Consider the following 19,056-nt stretch of genomic DNA (forward strand, 5'->3'; position numbering starts at 1 on the left):
GTACGAAACCAGTTGCACGCGAGTCTGAGCCAGGCCCGCTTCGATCTACGCAAACATCTTCCTCTGTTTCCTTCGTTTCGCTCGTTATCGTCATAAAGTATCGCTTATGATAAATTATCTTTAGAATTATCTTTAGAAGGGCAGGATTTCTTCTCGTGTCGGTGGATCTGTATCAGAGATCGCGGTGTTTCGAACGTGTATTTTAACCAGTTAACTGTTTTCGACGAGTATACTCGTCACGAAGAAATGGCAATATTTTGCGTTGTGACGAGTACACTGGTCGTGTAAGAAGAATAAAAGAATCATTTCGTTGGAAATTAATTCTATGTTACAACAGTCACACATACTCTGTGTTTGACGAGTATACTCGTCGTCGCTTACTCTTTTTAGGTACACACTTTTTTAAGAAGCGACAACAGCTAAATTGCTTGAAGCATGAAAAGCGTATCGATGCATCAAAGATCCGAACTTCGTACAAAGTTTGTACACGTTCTCCTTCAGTTGTCTTCCTCGTTCTGCGTCTACGATCCATTGAATACCTCGTTATCGTCAAAGTTATTATCGAAGGCTGAGTATTTAAGTCTGTAATCCTTTCGCTCGCAGAATTCTTCTTATTTTTATCGAAATAAAATACCGCGATATTTCACTGGAAAGTTATCGTAGTGCTGCGAATTTAGTTCCGACAATAGCAACTGTCTTATCGCTGCTTTATTTAATTAACGTTGGTAGGTACGTTATTATAACGGTTGTTATACTTCGTCGTGTATAGGATTTGTTTAAACAAAAGCGAATGTCTCGTACAGCGCACGAAACGTTTTCGCGGTCGAGCTTGAAAACTGATCTTAAAGATCTCCAGAGAAATACCTTTGCAAAGCTATGGATTTATATCGAAGGTGTAAAATATACGGACGATCAGAAGTTCCGTGTTTCTGTTAATTTAATGCAACGAATATAACGTTCGTACGCCCTCGGATCATAAATTGTAAGTATAGTCGATATTCTGTTACGTGAAATTAATTTTTCAAGCTGTCATAAATTACCATGAGTATGATTTACATTCACGAAGTATAATATGCTGACTTATATAATATACAAGCTTTTCCTCTCTACATCGGAACGCGCCCATACCTTTCATCGCACCGTGAAAATCTCGCAACAGACACGGCCCATTAATCCCCATCAACGTCCCATCGATACCATTCACCATTGTTCCAGAGATCCTCGTATCACTGGCCGTCGCAAACGTCGAAAAATTCTATGGCTTAAGTATCCTATTGTTTATCGAAATTATCAGTCTGTAGGTACGGAAACAGTTCATCGTGATCGATGCGGCGTCGATCGAACAACATATTGTTATTTTTATTATCGAGAAAATTAAGAGAGTTTTCACAGAAAAACGCTGCTTCGTCGCCATCACCGCGTACATGTTTCTCTTGTAATCAATGATCTTGTACTCTTAAAATTACTGATCTACTGGTATATTGAATTAGCGTTCGGAATTTTGAGTGGCCGTCCGTTTATGGCACGACAGGTCCATTCCCTTCTTGAGGAAATCGCGAATTACATGTCCTCCTCCAGCTGTAAACCTAATGACTCCGAGGTCAGGTAAAAAACCGCGGGAAAGGACCAGCCGGAAAGACACCATGGACAGACGAAGCCCAGCGGCTGGTCAGGAGAATCAGCAACGTAGGAGGACAGTTCATCGTCAGACATCGTACCGTGTGGGTGAAATACTTCACTCTCAACAACATCTTACCAATGCTGTGTTCGTAACATCAAACGTTGCTTTTATACAAGTGCAAATACTTTGCTAGATTACTCTAACACTCGATCTATTAAACCTCCTCCACCTTGAGCGTTAAGTCATTCGAGGTACGCGATATCGACCGATCGGTTTGACCCGACCGGTTGCTCTTTAGTCGATAATTCGCAACAATTAGAAAACGGAATTTTGTTATTCTTTCAATCAAAATTCAAATTTACTTAAGATAACACGTTCCATGGAACGCTCAGATTTTTCTCGACGAGATTCCATCGTCCGAACATCATCGAACTGCAACCCATTCAAACGCAAAATCTAAAGGTTAAGACGAAGCTAGTTTAGCGTCGTACACATTTATTCGAAAACTGCTTATCTTGTGAATTTCGCATAATTTGGTGCATATAGCGCATGCAGAAAGAACACTCAAAGCTCAGTTTCAATACGATTCGATACTTGTTGAAATTGTCTACATTCGATCGAACTCTTGGCAACTTCGTAAGCCTTTCTAAGCCTTGTGAATCTTGGAAGCGGTTCGCGGTAAATTCCTTTACCACTGATACCTCCAACTTCCTTAGATCTTCTTCCATATTTCGCGCCATATCGACGTTGTTTGGAGTAAAGCATTCTAAATGCTCGCGAAACATCGACTACAAGCGCTAAGCTTTCAAGACTTGTCTATCGACCGCTTAGACCTTCGACACAAACATCCTATGCTTTCACGACTCCCAAGATTTTTGGCAGTTCGCATATAGTCGACGCGATTCCAAGCGATCGACAACACAACGCTACACGCGACGAACCGACAGGAATCGTTAAATGCGGGCAAAGTGAAACGGATGCGAATCCAAGTGTCGATGCGTCGCAGTCAGTTTGAACGTGTAGGAGAGCAGAGTCTCGACAAAGGACGCTGCCCTCTCTCCTTTCCTCGTTATCAAAAAATCGACCATCGTCGGCAGGCATCTTGAATTTGTCGCCCCGGCGATTCGCATCGCCGCCGTGTTACCCGACAAATTGCTTTAATTACGACGGCAGTCTGGTTAATTCGCCGACTCGATTCACGTGTCGCGCCACCAAACATGGAAAGAAAAGGGAAAAGAAGAAAAAAAAACAAACAAGAGGCGAACGTTGGAGAGAGAGAGAGAGAGAGAGGGGAGGCGAATAGGCGAGGAGAAAGAAGAAGGGTCCACGATAATTATGAATCGCGTACGAGAGAGAGTGTATCCTCAGCCTGTATCCCCCTTCCTCCCACAGCAACGTACGATTTGCACGGATAATGACGTCGACGTTTGAGAGTCGGGTCACCTAATTACTCGGCCTTCCTGCTCGCTATGAATTCGAATGGTCGACGTCTCGTTTGCCGCTTGTCCTGCGCCGCCCTATTGTATTTCACGCGTTCGCGCGTTCCTAGTTAGTATAATGCACCGGTTAATTACCGGTTCGAGGGTGGTGGGAGTAGATTGCGCGTGGTTTTTCGCGCCGATTCAATCTGATTATGTAGCGCTGTGAATGCCACGCCAATCAAAGTCCTGACAAATATACGGGGTGCGGCCGAATAACGCGTACATGCGGCCACGAGGTGATTCCTTATGCGAAAATAGGAACAAGATGTGGAATAACATTGTTTCATTTAAGGTTTAGCTTTCGAGAAAATCGAGTTTGAAAATTTATCAGTATACTTGAGCACGGGGTTTTCCTTAATCGTTGGCTGGCGTGAATCGAACGACTAATACATATAATATACAGTTCGATGAAATTCTATTAAGCTGTCTAAATTCTTCGCTAATTCGTTACCAAAGATCGTCATTGCAATGGGAGCAGGTTGCACGTGGTGGATTTTCACGTCGACTCGATCTGATTATGTGGAACTACGGATAAAAGATAGTTCGATCTGTGTGACACACGGTGTGACAAATTGTTCTGATATTGAAACTAAAATAATCCTATAGCAATTCGACTCTGCGTAACGATGAATCATAACGGAGGCTGAGATCAGTCGTAATAACATGATTTACATCTCTTTCTAAGTAGATTACTCTAATCTCGACTAACGACAAATCCAATTTGTCCGCGTTAAGACCGTAATACATGCAAAACTACCGTCACACCCTGGATAGCACAAGTCCAACCTTACACTGGGTTAACGCAGCTTCGTTTGCATATTTTTTTTTCCTTCCTTTCTCCTTGCTTAGGCACCTAATCTTACGACAAACGATATTTCGAAGCGACAGTTCGAGAAGTTTGATCTTGGTTGAAATAATATTCATCGTGGGCTAGGGAATCTCGTAAGGATCTTTGGAGAAACGTGGGTGTAAATAGAGTCGGACACGAATTTCCAAGTTTCTCTTGCGCAATAGTTTGCTAACTAGCAATCGGACTACGAATTTTTATGCTGATTCTTATGTTCGTAAGAGACGAGCAAAGGACGTAAATAAAGGTTTGTTTCACAAGCAGATCCAAGAGTTAAGAAAAAGTTATTGGTATTGCAACTTGTGGTTTGTAAAATTTATATTAATATCATATTATTAATCCAAACGTGCGACAAGGTGCAAGAATTAATTTCCATCGAACAACTTCAAGTTGAAAACTCATAATGCAGCCTGCATTAGTACGAAATATCAGCAGCAACAGATGAAGATCTTCGACAAAATAGATTGTGCAATTTACCTTTCGAAACCAAACAGACTGTTGGACAAAATACATTGCCGATTTCTCATGATTCCGTGGAGTTAATTCGCGATCATCCGTTAGCCAATCCTACCGGAGTTTCCTTACATTCGCCACGTTTTAATTACTGTAAATCTGTCTCACGTCGGCCGTGAGAGTTGCGCGAAAACGCGAAAGCGTGTTTTCCCTCGGTTTCTTCCGCGACGATCGATTGTTCCTCTTCTCCCTCGAGCTGCTTTCGAACAAGCAGCTTCAGAAACGTAATTAGAAGCCACCGATCTCTCAGCTCCCATTGCGATCATCGTCTTTTGTCTGTTCCACGATATCTTCCTATACAAATCTCCAATTCTCCTCCGATCGTTATTAATTAATTAATTAACTGGCAATATCCATGGAGATTCGCATTCTTTGACAAACACAATTAAAGAAATAGCATTTTGCCTGGCTTATTAAATATTCCAACGTGTACCAACACTTTGAATATCCATTTCTGTACACTTTTATACATTTATATAATACATACTATACTTTTGCATACTTTCAGCCCTCTTTCCCCTTCCAATTTCCCATAAACGCGTTAAGACTTCCATCACCACATCCTTCTACCATCATTTCGCAGTTAATGATATTTCTCGGATATTTTGATCAAAACCTGCGCGTACGATTCCAGGAACTCTGCACTTCCCGAGCAAACGCATTCTGACTCTCTTGAAGAATTTACAACTTTATGCAGAATTTGTTTGTTAGATACCTAGCTCAGCTAACTGTGCAGCAGCCTTGTAACACGCATATCTCTCGCGGAACGTTCTTTTCGCGTAGAAGGATCTGCTGCGGAGAGGGAGAACCGTGACAAATGGCTAGAAACCTTGGCGAATCGTGGAGAAGAGCCTTCGATGTTTCGCCGAGGGACGCGATCGACGTATCGGAAAATCGAATCTGGGATAACGTTCGAGTTATTCGTGTCAGATGATGATAAGCTACGATACGACAGCGACGGAACAACGAGCGTGATCTGGTCCCCGAGGTCGACGTCGTTGTCTATCCGTCGTGAATTTAATGAACATCGTTGGCTAGACACTCGTTCCTGACCAAATACGGAGGGTGGCGATGTTCACCAGCCTCTAAGTGGGTCAAGCCTGGCATCACTTCGCTATGTATGAATTTTAAATAGCGCGAAGCTGAATCCGCGACGATCGAAGCGAGTTCTTCTTCTTAGTATAATGCGACCGTCGAATGGCTGTTTCGATCCTTCAACGTACAATTTTCTTCGACCCGACCGATCAAAAACGCACAGATCCTTTAGCGGAATCGTCACTTGGCTATATATGTATAACGATATATCTTGTTGCGATTCTAACGCTACATCTTATGGTTTTTAATACAACAAGATAGGAAGATAGGAAGCGAAAGAGCGAGAGTGTCCTTAAATCTAAGAAATTTTCCGATGATAGAAAGTGACGATTCGGTCGGAAGTAAAGAGATATTTCAGCTTTGGAATGTTTTTAATTACTTAGAGTAGATTTGTACGTGCAAGTATGTACTTGTTCTTTGTGGCAATTTGAGATATCTCCTATCGCAATTTGCCAGTTATAAAGCTAAACTTTATGTAGGAAAAGATACGTCTGTATTTTAATTACTTTATATTTATATTCGACTTTTTCTTATATTTACTTTTTACAGTACCTTGTTCTAGCGTTAGGCTTATTTACTCAGCGTGCTATAAAACAAACAAATTAAACGACAATCGCTATGCTTATTTACCGTGCTACTTGAAGATGAGATCTTGCAATGACGTTCTGCAAAACGTCTTAGCTTCCTTTGCTTCCTGCATATAGTAGAACAGTCTTCGTACTTCGCTCTCAGTTTTCAGTGTCAGCAACTTGGAGCAGATTTGAAGTTAGTATGTGAGGGTATGCGAGGAAGAAATATTGGAATTTCATATTGCTACGTACGAAGCATTGAGAACGCAAATGGATTAATTCCGATACGCAACAAACTTTTAGACGTCGTAAAAGAAATAAAAGAAAGTTTCCCGAAACATTGCGGAAGCTTAACCAGTTAGGTGTTTCTCACGAGGAATTTTCTATTGCTAATAAAATTACAAAGTAAAACGGGCATTTCGTTGCAACTTAATTCTACGTTATAAGAGCTACACGTACTCTACGTTCGACGAGTATACTCGTCATCGTTTACCTTCCGCCACGCATTTTAGGTACACGCCTTTCAAAGTTTTCAAAGAGATTGCAACAGTTGACTGACTAAAAAGAAAATGTTGTCGAGCGGTGATTCTCCACTCAACAGGCGCCACTTTGGTGTCTTCCATCGCCAACGATCCGCAAAATGTCGAATAAATTAACTGCGCGTTCCATTTTTCCATCGAATCAGCTTGTGATCAGCCTGGAAATTTGTTAGCGTTAATTTGTCGACCACGATATCCTCGAGACAACGCAACGCGTTGCGACATTGTTCAGAGATAAAAACGAACAGCAGGGGAACGCCGACAATGGCTCGTTCGCGTCAAGGTTTATCGGCGCAGTTGATAGTTGAGGCTGGTCCGGATTCGCGATCGCCACTATCCCAGGGTATTTCGAAAATTCGCTATCAGTGACGCGACAAACGCGATAAGCCCGAAAACCGCCAGCGTAGCCTGCATGGTCAGGCAGTAAATCTTCGATGCATCCCGCGTCCAACGAGACGTTTGATTTGTTCGTATCGATGCGCGTGATTCTCGGGGAAACGGAAGCTGTTACGAAGGTTCGCAGGGTTTTGTCGATCGTCTGTCTTCGATAGCGAGATCCTTTAACACGCGGACTACCAGACGCCATGTCCCGTAATGGGTCGTTCCTGGATCCAGTCGCTTCTCGTAGCGCTTTTTTGGAGGAATTTATAGCAGCAGAGATCAATAGTTTCTTATGCAATTTTCCCATAAATCATAAATACGGACAAATCAAAAAATAAAATGTAAGCAAACGATGTGTATGCTGCACAGCTCTAACGTAACATGGTCTTACTTTGGGGTGCAATATCTCGACGTCGGTACCGCTAGGCTTCGTCAAATTTGAACTACGTGTACACTGTGTCCTTCTTTACGAGTAGCTAAAATTTGAAGCAATATCTCCTAGCTCAGTTTCCAAACCCGAGATGAAGGGAATCTGAAGATATTCGTCTGTTGTTCGCAATGGAAGTGCGCGTCTTAAGGTACTCGCAGCGTAGACTGTCTTCGACGGTTGTCACGCAGCAACTGGGTACCAACGAAAAGTCAAAAGTACGTAGTTTCTTAGATCCGACGAGTGAGGTTCCTTCTTTGAGTCGTTCGTTCTGAATTCCTCGCCACTTTGCTGCACCGTCAAAGGGATAGAAGGTAATATCCGCCTAGTAATTTGAAATCCTGAAAAAGGTGTATCGATGTAACAATCATAGAGTAATTTTACGATTCTAATTCCACGATATTCCACTTAAAAGAATGCAAAAATACGTGCTAGTTAATGAAACGTAACTGATTAATTGCGAATTACAAAACACAGATGTTGTTCCGAGGGAGTAAATCAGGGACGACAGTTCTCCTTTGGGAGAACAAGCATCTTGATAGACGTTACGCAGATGCTTTGAAAAGCCTGCGGTAACCAGTCACGCGTCGACTCGCATCCACGAAAGATGCGACCTCATTTCGCCGCCGGAAGTCCGCTGCGGAACGTTCGAAGAACCGCAGCAACAGCGAGCAAGCAGCAACAATGAGAATTACTTTCCACCATGTTCCCCGGTTCTAATATTAAATTTTCCAGAAGCCCGCTTATAAACGACCATTTGATAATATTAATACCGCCACGCGAAAGATCCATCGCGATTCGTCAATTCTACGCCTGACCCTCTGAATATGTAATCATTGAAAACAGATATCGCGTGAAACATTTTAGAATCGCGCGCAAACTTGTTGGATAATTTTTTCCTCAAGCCTCTTAGTTTTCCTAATCTTTCATCGTTAATCCCTCAATTTCTTTAATCGATATATATCTCGATACGTTCAACACACACATACGCATATACTCGGTTCTTCCACGCACTGTTAACAAACAAAATTCAGTCGCTCGTTAAAAATACCGATAGGAAGTTTCCCTTGAAATATACTTTCTCGAAGAGACGACTAAAATCTCCCTCGTTTCGTTATCTTTTTGCTAATCATTCTTTTATTAAAATTATTTCTACTATTACATTCTCCTATTCCACTATTCTACCAATTTCCGTTATCCTTAAGCTCGTCTGAAGCTTCGTTGCCCAAAAGAAATTCCTACAATTCCTTCTATTCCATTGTTTCTTATAATCACCTCTTAGTATTCGAAAAGAGAGAGAGAGATATATATTACATATGAAAAAATAAATGTTTCGAAAGCAATCTCCATGTATTGTATTGTTCGCCGTTCAAACTTGCGAGTGGCATAACAAACGACTCTGTTTCTAGCTATAGCAGTTTATCGAATGAAATACGACAGGAGAAAGGGAGAGAGAGAAAGAGCGAGGGAGAGCAAGAGAGAGAGAGAGAGAGAGAGAAATTCTGTCGCAGGTAGTGAAAAGCCTCATTCCGGTGTTGTTCGTTGCACGGTGAACGATCTGAAATTCGTATTAAACGACCGTGATAATTGTCTGTTCGCGGGAGACAGGTGGGTTAAAATTACGGGAGTACGCTCGAGACGAACGTAAACGCGCAGAGCCAATGACAAACTAGTTCCACTAATGAGAAGGAGATACCTCGGCGTCTGACTTTTCTAATTATTACCCGCCGCGTATTTGCGCTTGTTGAGACTGAACCCTGTGAAAACTCGAATGGCGGATGCTTCTGAATGAAGCGAAAACACGCTTAATTTACGATGTCGTGAATTATTTCGATATGCCAATTGAACAATGCGTTCGCAGTTGGAATTGGCGAGACTTTTCCTCTGTTTTGCACGCACGATGCAATTTTTTGCGACGCTGTTTCTTCTTTCTTTCCACGAGCTAATTTACTTTCTATACGCGGTCGCTTTTACACTCGTACGAACTACAATAAATGGAAATGAAAATCGCTCTTTCATAAGCTTAATTGAATTATCGTGGAGAAAGTGATAACAACAAGATGTTTCGTATCATATTTATGGGACTGAAAATTCGCGGTTCTGCGCGAACAGTAGTAATCATCGAACGATTATATCAATTATACGCGGTACGTCGAAATAATCGTTATACGGCAGCGTTAAAAGTCTCTCAATTTGGTAGGTACGTGGTTAACTTGTAATTTCGATAATTATAGCACAAAGGGGGAATAATATGTCCTTTCTCTGTGGTAGCTGTCGGAGCCTCGATCCACGAAGAAATTTCCAATTTAATTAAAGCTAATCAAATAAATTTTTATGAAATTTTAACGTCGAATCTAACCACGAGAAATCTAGAGACAGAAAAATAGAAAAAAGGGAGCTATGGTATTCAGACGTTGCCATCCATTAAGATGCGATGGTATTTCCGGTGTAGGTCGAGGGTCGCCTCGGAACGACATAATTCCAATGCAAACAAGTTTCGAGGGGAATAATCGAATTCTCTTTAATTAGCGACGGTAGTAACCTGGAAGACGATAAGCTACTTTTGAAAAACACACGGGAAAGTTTTAAGCTTAAGAATTGAGAGAGACGTAAGAGACGTAGAAACGCGAAGTAACCATAGAATAACCGTGCATGGGTAATATAACTTTGAGATCTATAATGCGACCTGTAAACCACGTGTCCATTTTCCTTGTTTCAGGTGTCGTAGAATGCAGCGATACGAAGCGCGGTGCTCGTCCGCGACGAGGCGATGAGAAGGCTGAATGGAGGCCGAGGAAGCCTCAGAGCCCCCTGGGGCTCCGACCAATGTTCCCTCGTCAGAGTACAGCGAGATGAACCGTAGTGGCGCACCACAGCCAATCTAAACTGTCACCTGTTTCAATTACTCTTGCAATCTGCACCAAGAACCACGATTAAAGACACGACAAATAAATAAATACCATCATCAACCAACGAAACACGAGAAAAACTGTAATACTCTCTTCGGTTCGCTGTTTGAAAAAGGATCCTGAAGAATTTATATACCTGAACACGAGATATAAACCAACGCAATTAGCCTAGGCAATTCTAAAGACGTACTTCATCGGTGACACGGCCTCTCTTTGTTTCCTATCTAGACGCACAAGTTGCTTCAAATCGACAGAATTGTGTTTAGTAGAAACGTAGACCTCGCGGAGAAGGTCCGTTGAAAGAACACTGTGCAACGAAAGATTAATTACCGATCGTCCGGTTTATCGACTAACTATAAACGGGAAGAATTATTGCAAGAGGATGGCTGCACCAGTGATAGAGAAGAAGCGGTTCTTCTGCCGCGAATGGGCGTTCACCAAACTGTCCCACTGCTTGGAACAGAGGCCAGCCTCGAAGACGTGTGGCGTTTTGGTCGTTGGTGGCCCAGGAAGTGGAAAGACCGCGTTCAGTGCAGAATTAGCCTGGCCATCGGCTGGTGCCAATGCTAGACATCAGAGATCCTTAAACAGGAGATTGTTGGCCAGGCACTTTTGCCAGGCTAGAAGCGAGGCTTCGTTGTCACCAGCTCAATTCGTGAGGTCTCTGGTTGCTCAGCTTCTGCAACCTGGTTCGGATGGGATTCATAGGTCAGTGACTGTTATACACAGATTCGTAACTTAGTCTTACAATACTATACTTATATTATACGCTAGAATTACGCTTCCATCAGATGAAAATTACCTCGGTTATGGAGATAAGTAAAGGTAGAATTTACATGGTTGGAAAATATATTCCAAACGATGAATCTAATATTACTATATTAAAACGATGATTTTTACAAATGATTTTCTTTCAACATTCCGCAGAGTGTCTTCGAGCTCACCGATACCAGGCAGCGCGACGACAACCAGCAACGCCACGACAGTGCCATTGACATCGAGGGAAATGGTAGCAGAAGCCTACGCGGAGAAGCTTCGAACCGATCCAGAGATACAAGCCGCTTTGCAACCGGATGTCCTCGACAGAGATCCCGACGACGCTTTAAAGAAAGCACTGCTGTTCCCTCTATTGGAGTTAGAGCCACCAAAATGTTGCCTGTTCCTGTTAGTCGACTCGATCGACGAGGGACAGACTCTGGATCTTCCTCAAACTGGCACCAGAGACTCGAGAAGGGAGAATGATAACGTCAGTAGGACGATCGCTGAATTATTGGCTAATCATCATCACCTATTCCCTCAATGGTTGCTTCTGGTTTGTACTGCTCGACGTCAGAGCAAACCCATCTCACGGATGTTCAGCGGCTTCCGGAAGATCCCTCTAGACGATCTAAGGAAGTCCTTGGTGGTGAGAGACATCCAGCAGTATATCCTGGCACGGTTGGATCAAGAAGACGCGCTCAGGTGTGTATTAGTTGATATCGCATCGACACGCGTATTTGTTGAAATTATTGAAATTTTTGATTGGTCTTTCTAATACCAAACTTCCATAATCGTTTGTAGCGTATAAACTGATAACTAAAAGTCAACACTTGCAATTACAGTCGCTAAATACGAATTATTTTTCATTCATCCAGGCAGCACATCTCGCGCGACACAGCCGAGATGCTGAACCAGCTGCACATCAAGAGCAACGGCTGTTTCCTCTATCTAGAAAAAGTTCTCGACGGAGTAGCCGAGAACTTCATCGTTCTACGCGAGGTTCGCGAGATACCAGGCACCTTGAACGGTCTCTACCTATGGCTGTGTCAAAGGCTCTTCAGTCGAAAGCAATTTGCCAAAGTCCAACCTCTACTGAACGTGATCTTAGCTGCAAAACTACCCATCACCCAGGAAATACTCTACAAATGCGTGAAAACTGCGTGCACCAACATCACCATAGAAGACTTCAATCGACGTCTCCACCTTCTACGCAGAGTCATCTCTGTTTCTCGTGCAGGAGCGTTGATGTTATTCCATCATAGCTTCGCAGAATGGTTGCTGGACGTGAAACACTGCACGCAGAAGTATTTGTGCTCCGCTGTGGAAGGTCACGCGATGCTGGCCGCTTATTACACCCTTCGCGGACCGGAATTGAACGCCGATGAGATCTGCGTGCTTGGACAACACCTGCAACGGTCCATAACGAACGTCGCTACCACAAATTGTAACCTGGACGTGCACACGCTTCAAGTACTCTGGATGATAGGCAGCGGAGCACCGATAGAAGATTGCTACCTGGACAGCTCAGAGTGCATCCTCTGGCCCAGGCAGGAAGTGAAGCTGTTGAAACTGTTGATCGATGCGGGCGCCAAGCCCTCGGAAAAGGTCGTCGAGGACGATGCCAGCAAGGATGCTGTCTCTTCTAGTCAAGTAATTAATTTTGAAAGTTTGCGTTTATTGGGAAACTGGAATTTTAAAAGCGAATACTTGTTGCTATTGTCTTTGAGTAAATTGATCTGTCGATTAAATTTAGGCTCTAGCAATTAAGAGAATAAAGATGTTTATCTGACAAGGAGCGGACAACGATTTGAAATTATTAATTTTGTTAAACGACAGTTTTAGAATACGTAGTAAGCTTCTTCTTATTTATATGTCATAGACAAAAGCAATTCGCGATTACGCAAGGGCTAAAGCCAGAAATAGAATTCGTATAACTGTGATGTTTGTCACAGGTCTCGCAAGACGTAAGCCCTATGGATGAATCTCCCAGCGAGCCATTAACGGAACTGCTCGGCGAAAGCGGGGACATCAATCAAGCTGATTCTTGCGGACGAACAGTGCTGCACACGCTTGCTGCAGACGGTAATGCATCTCTGCTGGAGTTGGCTCTGGCGACATGTCCTCAGGTAAGGATCAACCTTTCCTATTTTTAAAAAGCTGCATCTTGATTTATACCAACAACAATGCGTTTTTCACATGCCGAACGAAGAATTAGAAATTTACAGATAAATATTTACAAAAGAAAAATTTTCTTAATGTTCTATACAGTCTAAAGTATAGTATGTACAATTTCAGAACACACAGATGGATTCTCTATGACAATTTTAATTACATTGTGAATATTTATGCATTTGTGGTAATTTCAATGTAAAAATGTATAAATATGCAAAGATACGAGCATAAAATAAAATAGTCATTATGATATTTAGTGGGTGAAAGAAATCTTTGTCCGTTTAGTAACATTCACATAATAATATAAAATTGCATAAGCATTTTATAATATATAATTAATAATTAATCTCGTTTGACAATGATATTGACTTCCCTAACGTATGTATACTAGCATTTATACCGTAATAATTGTAAGTGGACATCATAAAGAGCAGTCTTTAAGGGAAACCAAGCTTACAATGTAATAAGGAAGAAGCATAAACGAATCATAAAGCATTAACCGCAACTGTACCGGTTTACGATCTTCCCCTATTAGTTGCAGCAATTATCATAAATACAATGCTTGTCAAAAGTTTCTAACTACGGTGTAATCTCATTATATTGTTGAAATAACGACTTTCTGAAAATAAAGGACCAGGTACACAATTTGTACCTGAACTCATAAAACCCAATTTTTATTAACATATTATTTGAACCAAAATTGGTATATGCTTTGAAAAGTTTTGACAGTCACTATGTAGAAAAGTAGATTCACATAAATTAAAACCCTTTATACCGGTGTTTCTCCACACTTTTTGAGTCGCGATACTTTTTAATGATAATGAAATAATCGCCATCCTACACAAGAAGGTATTTAATAAGATAAATAAAATAAATTTTCAGGTATATAATTTTAATTTATATTTATAATTAGTGCTAAGAATCTTTAAATAAATACATAACAAAAAGTAATAACCACAGGCTTCCATATAAAACTTTTTCTAATAAAACTTACAAACTTCATATGTATTTAATTAATAGAGTAAAAATAATAAAAAACATTTCCCAACCACGAAAAAATCGCAAATTCGAAAATTCCACAGATTGGCAAACCGTGTTTAATACAATGTTACATGTTGCATATTTTCTGATCACGCAGGCAAAACTGGAAGCCACCGATCGTCACGGTCAAACACCCTTAAATCTGGCAGCGAGACACGGTTATGCAGACGTAGTACGAGTTTTGTTGGCTTCAGGGGCCTGTGCGGATCACGCTGACTGCGACGGATGGACAGCCCTGAGAGCTGCTGCCTGGGGTGGACATACTCAGGTAATCGTTAGAATAAAACAACAGAACTCGAGACATCGAATCATCTATCCTTAACAATGTCATCATCATCCTTGCATACAGTCGAGAATATAGTCGTTGTTGATACACGTTTAACAGACGAAGTAACATTTGATTGCAACACGAGTTAACAGTCAAATAATACACAGTAACAGTCGATTAATATATCTGAATATTTTAATGAGGATTGCAAGTATTGAAGTATGATAATAAAAGGGGGAAGTCAGTGGAGGAATATAAACGGTGAAATAAAAATATAGGTAGTCGAAATGCTGCTGGAGCACGGGGCAATGGTGGATTGCGCCGATTGGGATCAACGAACCGCGCTCAGAGCAGCCGCATGGGGTGGCCACGAGGACATCGTTAAAGCTCTTCTGCAGCACGGCGCCGACGTCAACAGAACCGATGACGAGGGTAGAACCGCCTTAATTGCCGCTGCCTACATGGGTCACAGCGAGATCGTCGAACACCTTCTAGACTTCGGCGCGGAGATCGATCACGCTGATAACGACGGAAGGACTGCCCTCAGCGTAGCTGCTCTATGTGTACCCTCCAATCATGGCTATGCAAAAGTTAGTTTCCGTTCCCCTCGTTTTCACGGCTGTCGAAAGATAAAGAAAGGCAATGATGTTATGGGACAAGCAAGAACGAGATACTTGCAAGATTTATCGTTGCACAAAACACTGCTGGAACACGAATACTGTTTCTCTTCATACGTACTAACAACGAAATTTTAGTTTGTTTGATATCATTCCATTATCGTATCACACTGTTGTTTTTTGTTTTTCTTTTTTTTTTTTTTTTTTTTAATATTGTGTAAGGTAGTCAAAGTTTAAGAAGATCGTAAGCGCGATCTGATTAATCGATTGATATTATGCAGACACTAGCTGATATTAGAAATCCTTAATCATTTTAGTGCTGATGTCTTTAAGCTCGCTGCATTCGAATTTTTATGTCCAATCCCATCCCCAGCGAACTGAGAGGCTTTTAACGTTTTGTGATGATCTTTATACACCATATATATATAGAGTGATAAAAAGAGAGATTTAAATTCCTATTAAGAGATCCTAGTAACGCTCAGCACTAAAATGCACAAGTAACAGTCAGTTGAAGCATGAAAACTTTAAATTTCGTATTAATGAAATTACGCGAAGTTATTTACTTGTGAGATCTCGGTATACGTTTATAAACGAATATATGATCTTCTGTCACAGGTGGTTACCATCCTCTTGGAGAGAGGAGCTGCAGTCGATCACCAGGATAAGGATGGTATGACACCATTGTTAGTGGCCGCGTTCGAGGGACACAGAGACGTTTGCGAGTTGTTATTGGAATACGAGGCAGATGTGGATCATTGCGATGCTACGGGGCGCACACCTTTGTGGGCAGCTGCCAGCATGGGTCATGGATCAGTGGTCGCTCTTCTCTTATTCTGGGGATGCTACGTTGACAGCATTGATAACGAGGGCAGGACCGTTTTGAGCGTTGCTGCTGCCCAAGGCGGCACTGATGTAGTGAAACAATTATTGGACAGAGGTATAAAATACCTTCTCTTTCCTCTCGATTATTTTTATCTTGATTCAGTATTAAGTCCTCTGAATTATTTCTGGAGATAACTTGCAACATCTTCGATATTTCAGGCTTGGACGAGCAACACAGGGACAATTCAGGATGGACGCCATTACATTATGCGGCATTCGAAGGGCATATCGATGTTTGCGAAGCATTACTAGAAGCTGGAGCCAAAATTGACGAAACTGACAACGATGGGAAAGGCGCTCTGATGCTAGCCGCGCAAGAAGGACACGCTGCATTAGTTGAGAGACTCCTGGAACAACATAGAGCACCGATCGATCAACACGCTCACGATGGAAAGACGGCTCTAAGGTAATTTAGTAATAACGATACCTTAGCTATACCGATAGCTCCTCTATCTGTTTCATTTTATAAAATATCTTCATGATGTCAATTGCAGACTCGCAGCTTTGGAGGGACATTATGACACCGTCAGGGTACTATTAAGTCACAATGCAGACGTGAATGCGAAAGATGCCGATGGAAGAAGCACTCTTTATATCCTTGCTCTGGAGAACAGACTGGCGATGGCGCGATTCTTGCTGGAGCATGCGCGAGCTGACGTGGAAAGTAGAGACTCAGAAGTAAGTATAAGAATTTTTGTATCTCTTTAGTTGCTTTGTATATGTTTCTAAATTTAATGTGATTTTCCAGGGTCGAACACCTCTGCATGTGAGTGCTTGGCAAGGACACGTCGAAATGGTAGCTTTGTTGCTAACAGAAGGGAGTGCGAGCGTAAACGCCTGTGACAATGAGAATAGAACTCCTTTACACTCTGCTGCCTGGCAGGGTCACGCAGCCATTGTCAGGCTGCTTCTGGAACATGGAGCAACCCCTGATCATACTTGCAACCAAGGCGCAACAGCTCTGGGTACTGATAATGACCAAAATTTGATCAGTAACATGACCTTCTTTTCACATACTTGACTATTACCATTTTTGTATTTATATAAGAAAGTAATTAAATTGATCAACATTCGTTAGGTATCGCCGCACAAGAGGGTCATGAGCACTGCGTACGAGCACTCTTAAATCACGGTGCTGATCCCAGTCATTCTGATCATTGTGGCCGAAACGCTATCAAGGTGGCTGCCAAAAGTGGCCACGATACCGTGGTCAGGCTACTCGAGGAACATTCGGCTAATCAACGAAGTCTGAGGCCTGGTATCAACGGAGGTTCGTCTATTTCTCATAATTCTTCAATGCGTAATTTGTCGTCATGTCCATAATTACGTATATTGTTTATTACAATGCATATATAATGCAGGTGGAAGTAGTAGCGCTACTTCGGTGACATCAAACTCCACAGCTGAAACGAAACCATCGTCTGCAATCTTGAATCCTCTGTCGACGCAATACAGTCCAGCAGAGTCACCTGATTCGACGAAAAGAAGAAGCTGCGTGTCCTTAGGCAACAATTCCAGCAACAGCAAATCCAGCAGCAACTTGACTGGTAGCACAAAGAGCGATCAAGGGAAATTTAACCAGAACTCGATGGTGAATCAGGTAATAAAAGTAGGTAACAATTGTTGTTTCTAATGCTTTCCCGATTAACTCTCTTGTGTAACTTGAGGAGCCAGTTCGAGCTCTCCGATACCACTTCCAATCGGCTCTCATCCGTCACGTTCCATCATCTCTTTCTGGCTGCATGTTTTGTTTATTCTGTTTTCATGCACCCGTGTACAGATCGTTATTTATACAATGCCACTCTTCGTACGAAGATTTTGTTTAAATGCAATCTACTAACTCTCTCAAACAACCTGATGCACATTTAAAACGTACATTCGATTGATTTTTATGCAAACGTTAGAGGCCAACTCGATCTATACACGCTACGAATTTGATTCCTATGGAGAACCACGCGTTATCTGTCTGCTATAATTTTAGACACCATTATCTTTCACGCAACAACTGCAACAATGCTCGAGGGGAGCGAAGAGTCGTCCGCTCAGCAAGCTTTTGTCACCTCTGAAAAGCGAACCGCAGAGTCCTATCTACGCTTCGCCGCCTCATTCGCCGTTAAGCGACAGCCTGATACCCTACTCGCCGACGAATACGAGTCCACCTAGTGCCCAGACCGCTGCGAACGTGATACAGAGTCAGCTTGGAGTATCGTTGTTGACTGGAAACCAGAATATACCATACAAAGCGCAGATCGGAGGATACAATCACACGTCAGCCATTTACGAACCGATCAACATAAAGACAGAGATCATCGACAAAAACGACATTAGCAAACCGTTTGAATTAACAAACGAAATGTTAGGTTTAAGCGTAACAAAGGACAAGAAAAATGGTCTTGACGAGAAAAGGAACTCTGCTGATACTCATTTCACTAGGGACACTCATATGAGGATAATATTGGGAAATAGCGGCGCTGGTGTTGGCAGAAGCGTGAAACATACCTCTGACCATACACCTGCCAGGTAAGATTGCGTTTCAATAATATAATAAAAATGTTAAAGAAACTCCCTCCACATTGCATCCTAAATATAAACCACTAATAATAGTTAATTGGTTGTAAATTGTTTCTAAAACATATTGGAGCGACTTTCCTAATAGACTATATTAGAGATTAAGCATGAAAGATACTTTCTAAATGGACTGATTTTTTTATTACAGTGCAAGCAATGCAAAACCAAAGCGCAATGGCTTGGTTTCCAACCCAGCCATGAGATTAGTAGCAGGTGTTAGAAACGGAATTGAAAATGCAACTAATAGAAATAAGCCTATCACAACACGAGTTAATGGATTTCAGTGGAAGGCCGAGGCACGGAAGGAAACACCTTTGTAGGGACAGGTATTGACACAATTTCACTTTTGAGGGTCATAAAAGATGTC

At 42.0% G+C, this 19,056-nt stretch overlaps 1 protein-coding gene across 8 annotated transcripts in view; it reads left to right on the top strand.

Moving 5' to 3' along the window:
- Positions 1 to 19,056, top strand: part of LOC132912629 (ankyrin repeat domain-containing protein 50-like) — a 216,429-nt gene that overhangs the window by 195,945 nt on the left and 1,428 nt on the right. For 4 of the 8 annotated variants that reach the window (XM_060970212.1, XM_060970239.1, XM_060970222.1 and 1 more), the window contains 14 exons: positions 10,193 to 11,090; positions 11,310 to 11,843; positions 12,017 to 12,791; positions 13,094 to 13,267; positions 14,452 to 14,622; positions 14,901 to 15,212; positions 15,855 to 16,176; positions 16,281 to 16,527; positions 16,616 to 16,799; positions 16,870 to 17,086; positions 17,200 to 17,391; positions 17,483 to 17,730; positions 18,103 to 18,641; positions 18,838 to 19,015. In XM_060970212.1, coding sequence (XP_060826195.1) covers positions 10,765 to 11,090; positions 11,310 to 11,843; positions 12,017 to 12,791; positions 13,094 to 13,267; positions 14,452 to 14,622; positions 14,901 to 15,212; positions 15,855 to 16,176; positions 16,281 to 16,527; positions 16,616 to 16,799; positions 16,870 to 17,086; positions 17,200 to 17,391; positions 17,483 to 17,730; positions 18,103 to 18,641; positions 18,838 to 19,009 — 4,413 coding nt within the window. In that variant the 5' untranslated portion in view covers positions 10,193 to 10,764 and the 3' untranslated portion in view covers positions 19,010 to 19,015. The remainder of the gene's footprint in view (positions 1 to 10,192; positions 11,091 to 11,309; positions 11,844 to 12,016; positions 12,792 to 13,093; positions 13,268 to 14,451; positions 14,623 to 14,900; positions 15,213 to 15,854; positions 16,177 to 16,280; positions 16,528 to 16,615; positions 16,800 to 16,869; positions 17,087 to 17,199; positions 17,392 to 17,482; positions 17,731 to 18,102; positions 18,642 to 18,837; positions 19,016 to 19,056) is intronic. The other 4 variants (XM_060970248.1, XM_060970257.1, XM_060970267.1 and 1 more) reach the window with 4 other exon arrangements.

The sequence above is a fragment of the Bombus pascuorum genome, chromosome 1, assembly GCF_905332965.1.
Source record: "Bombus pascuorum chromosome 1, iyBomPasc1.1, whole genome shotgun sequence".
Lineage (NCBI taxonomy): Eukaryota > Metazoa > Arthropoda > Insecta > Hymenoptera > Apidae > Bombus > Bombus pascuorum.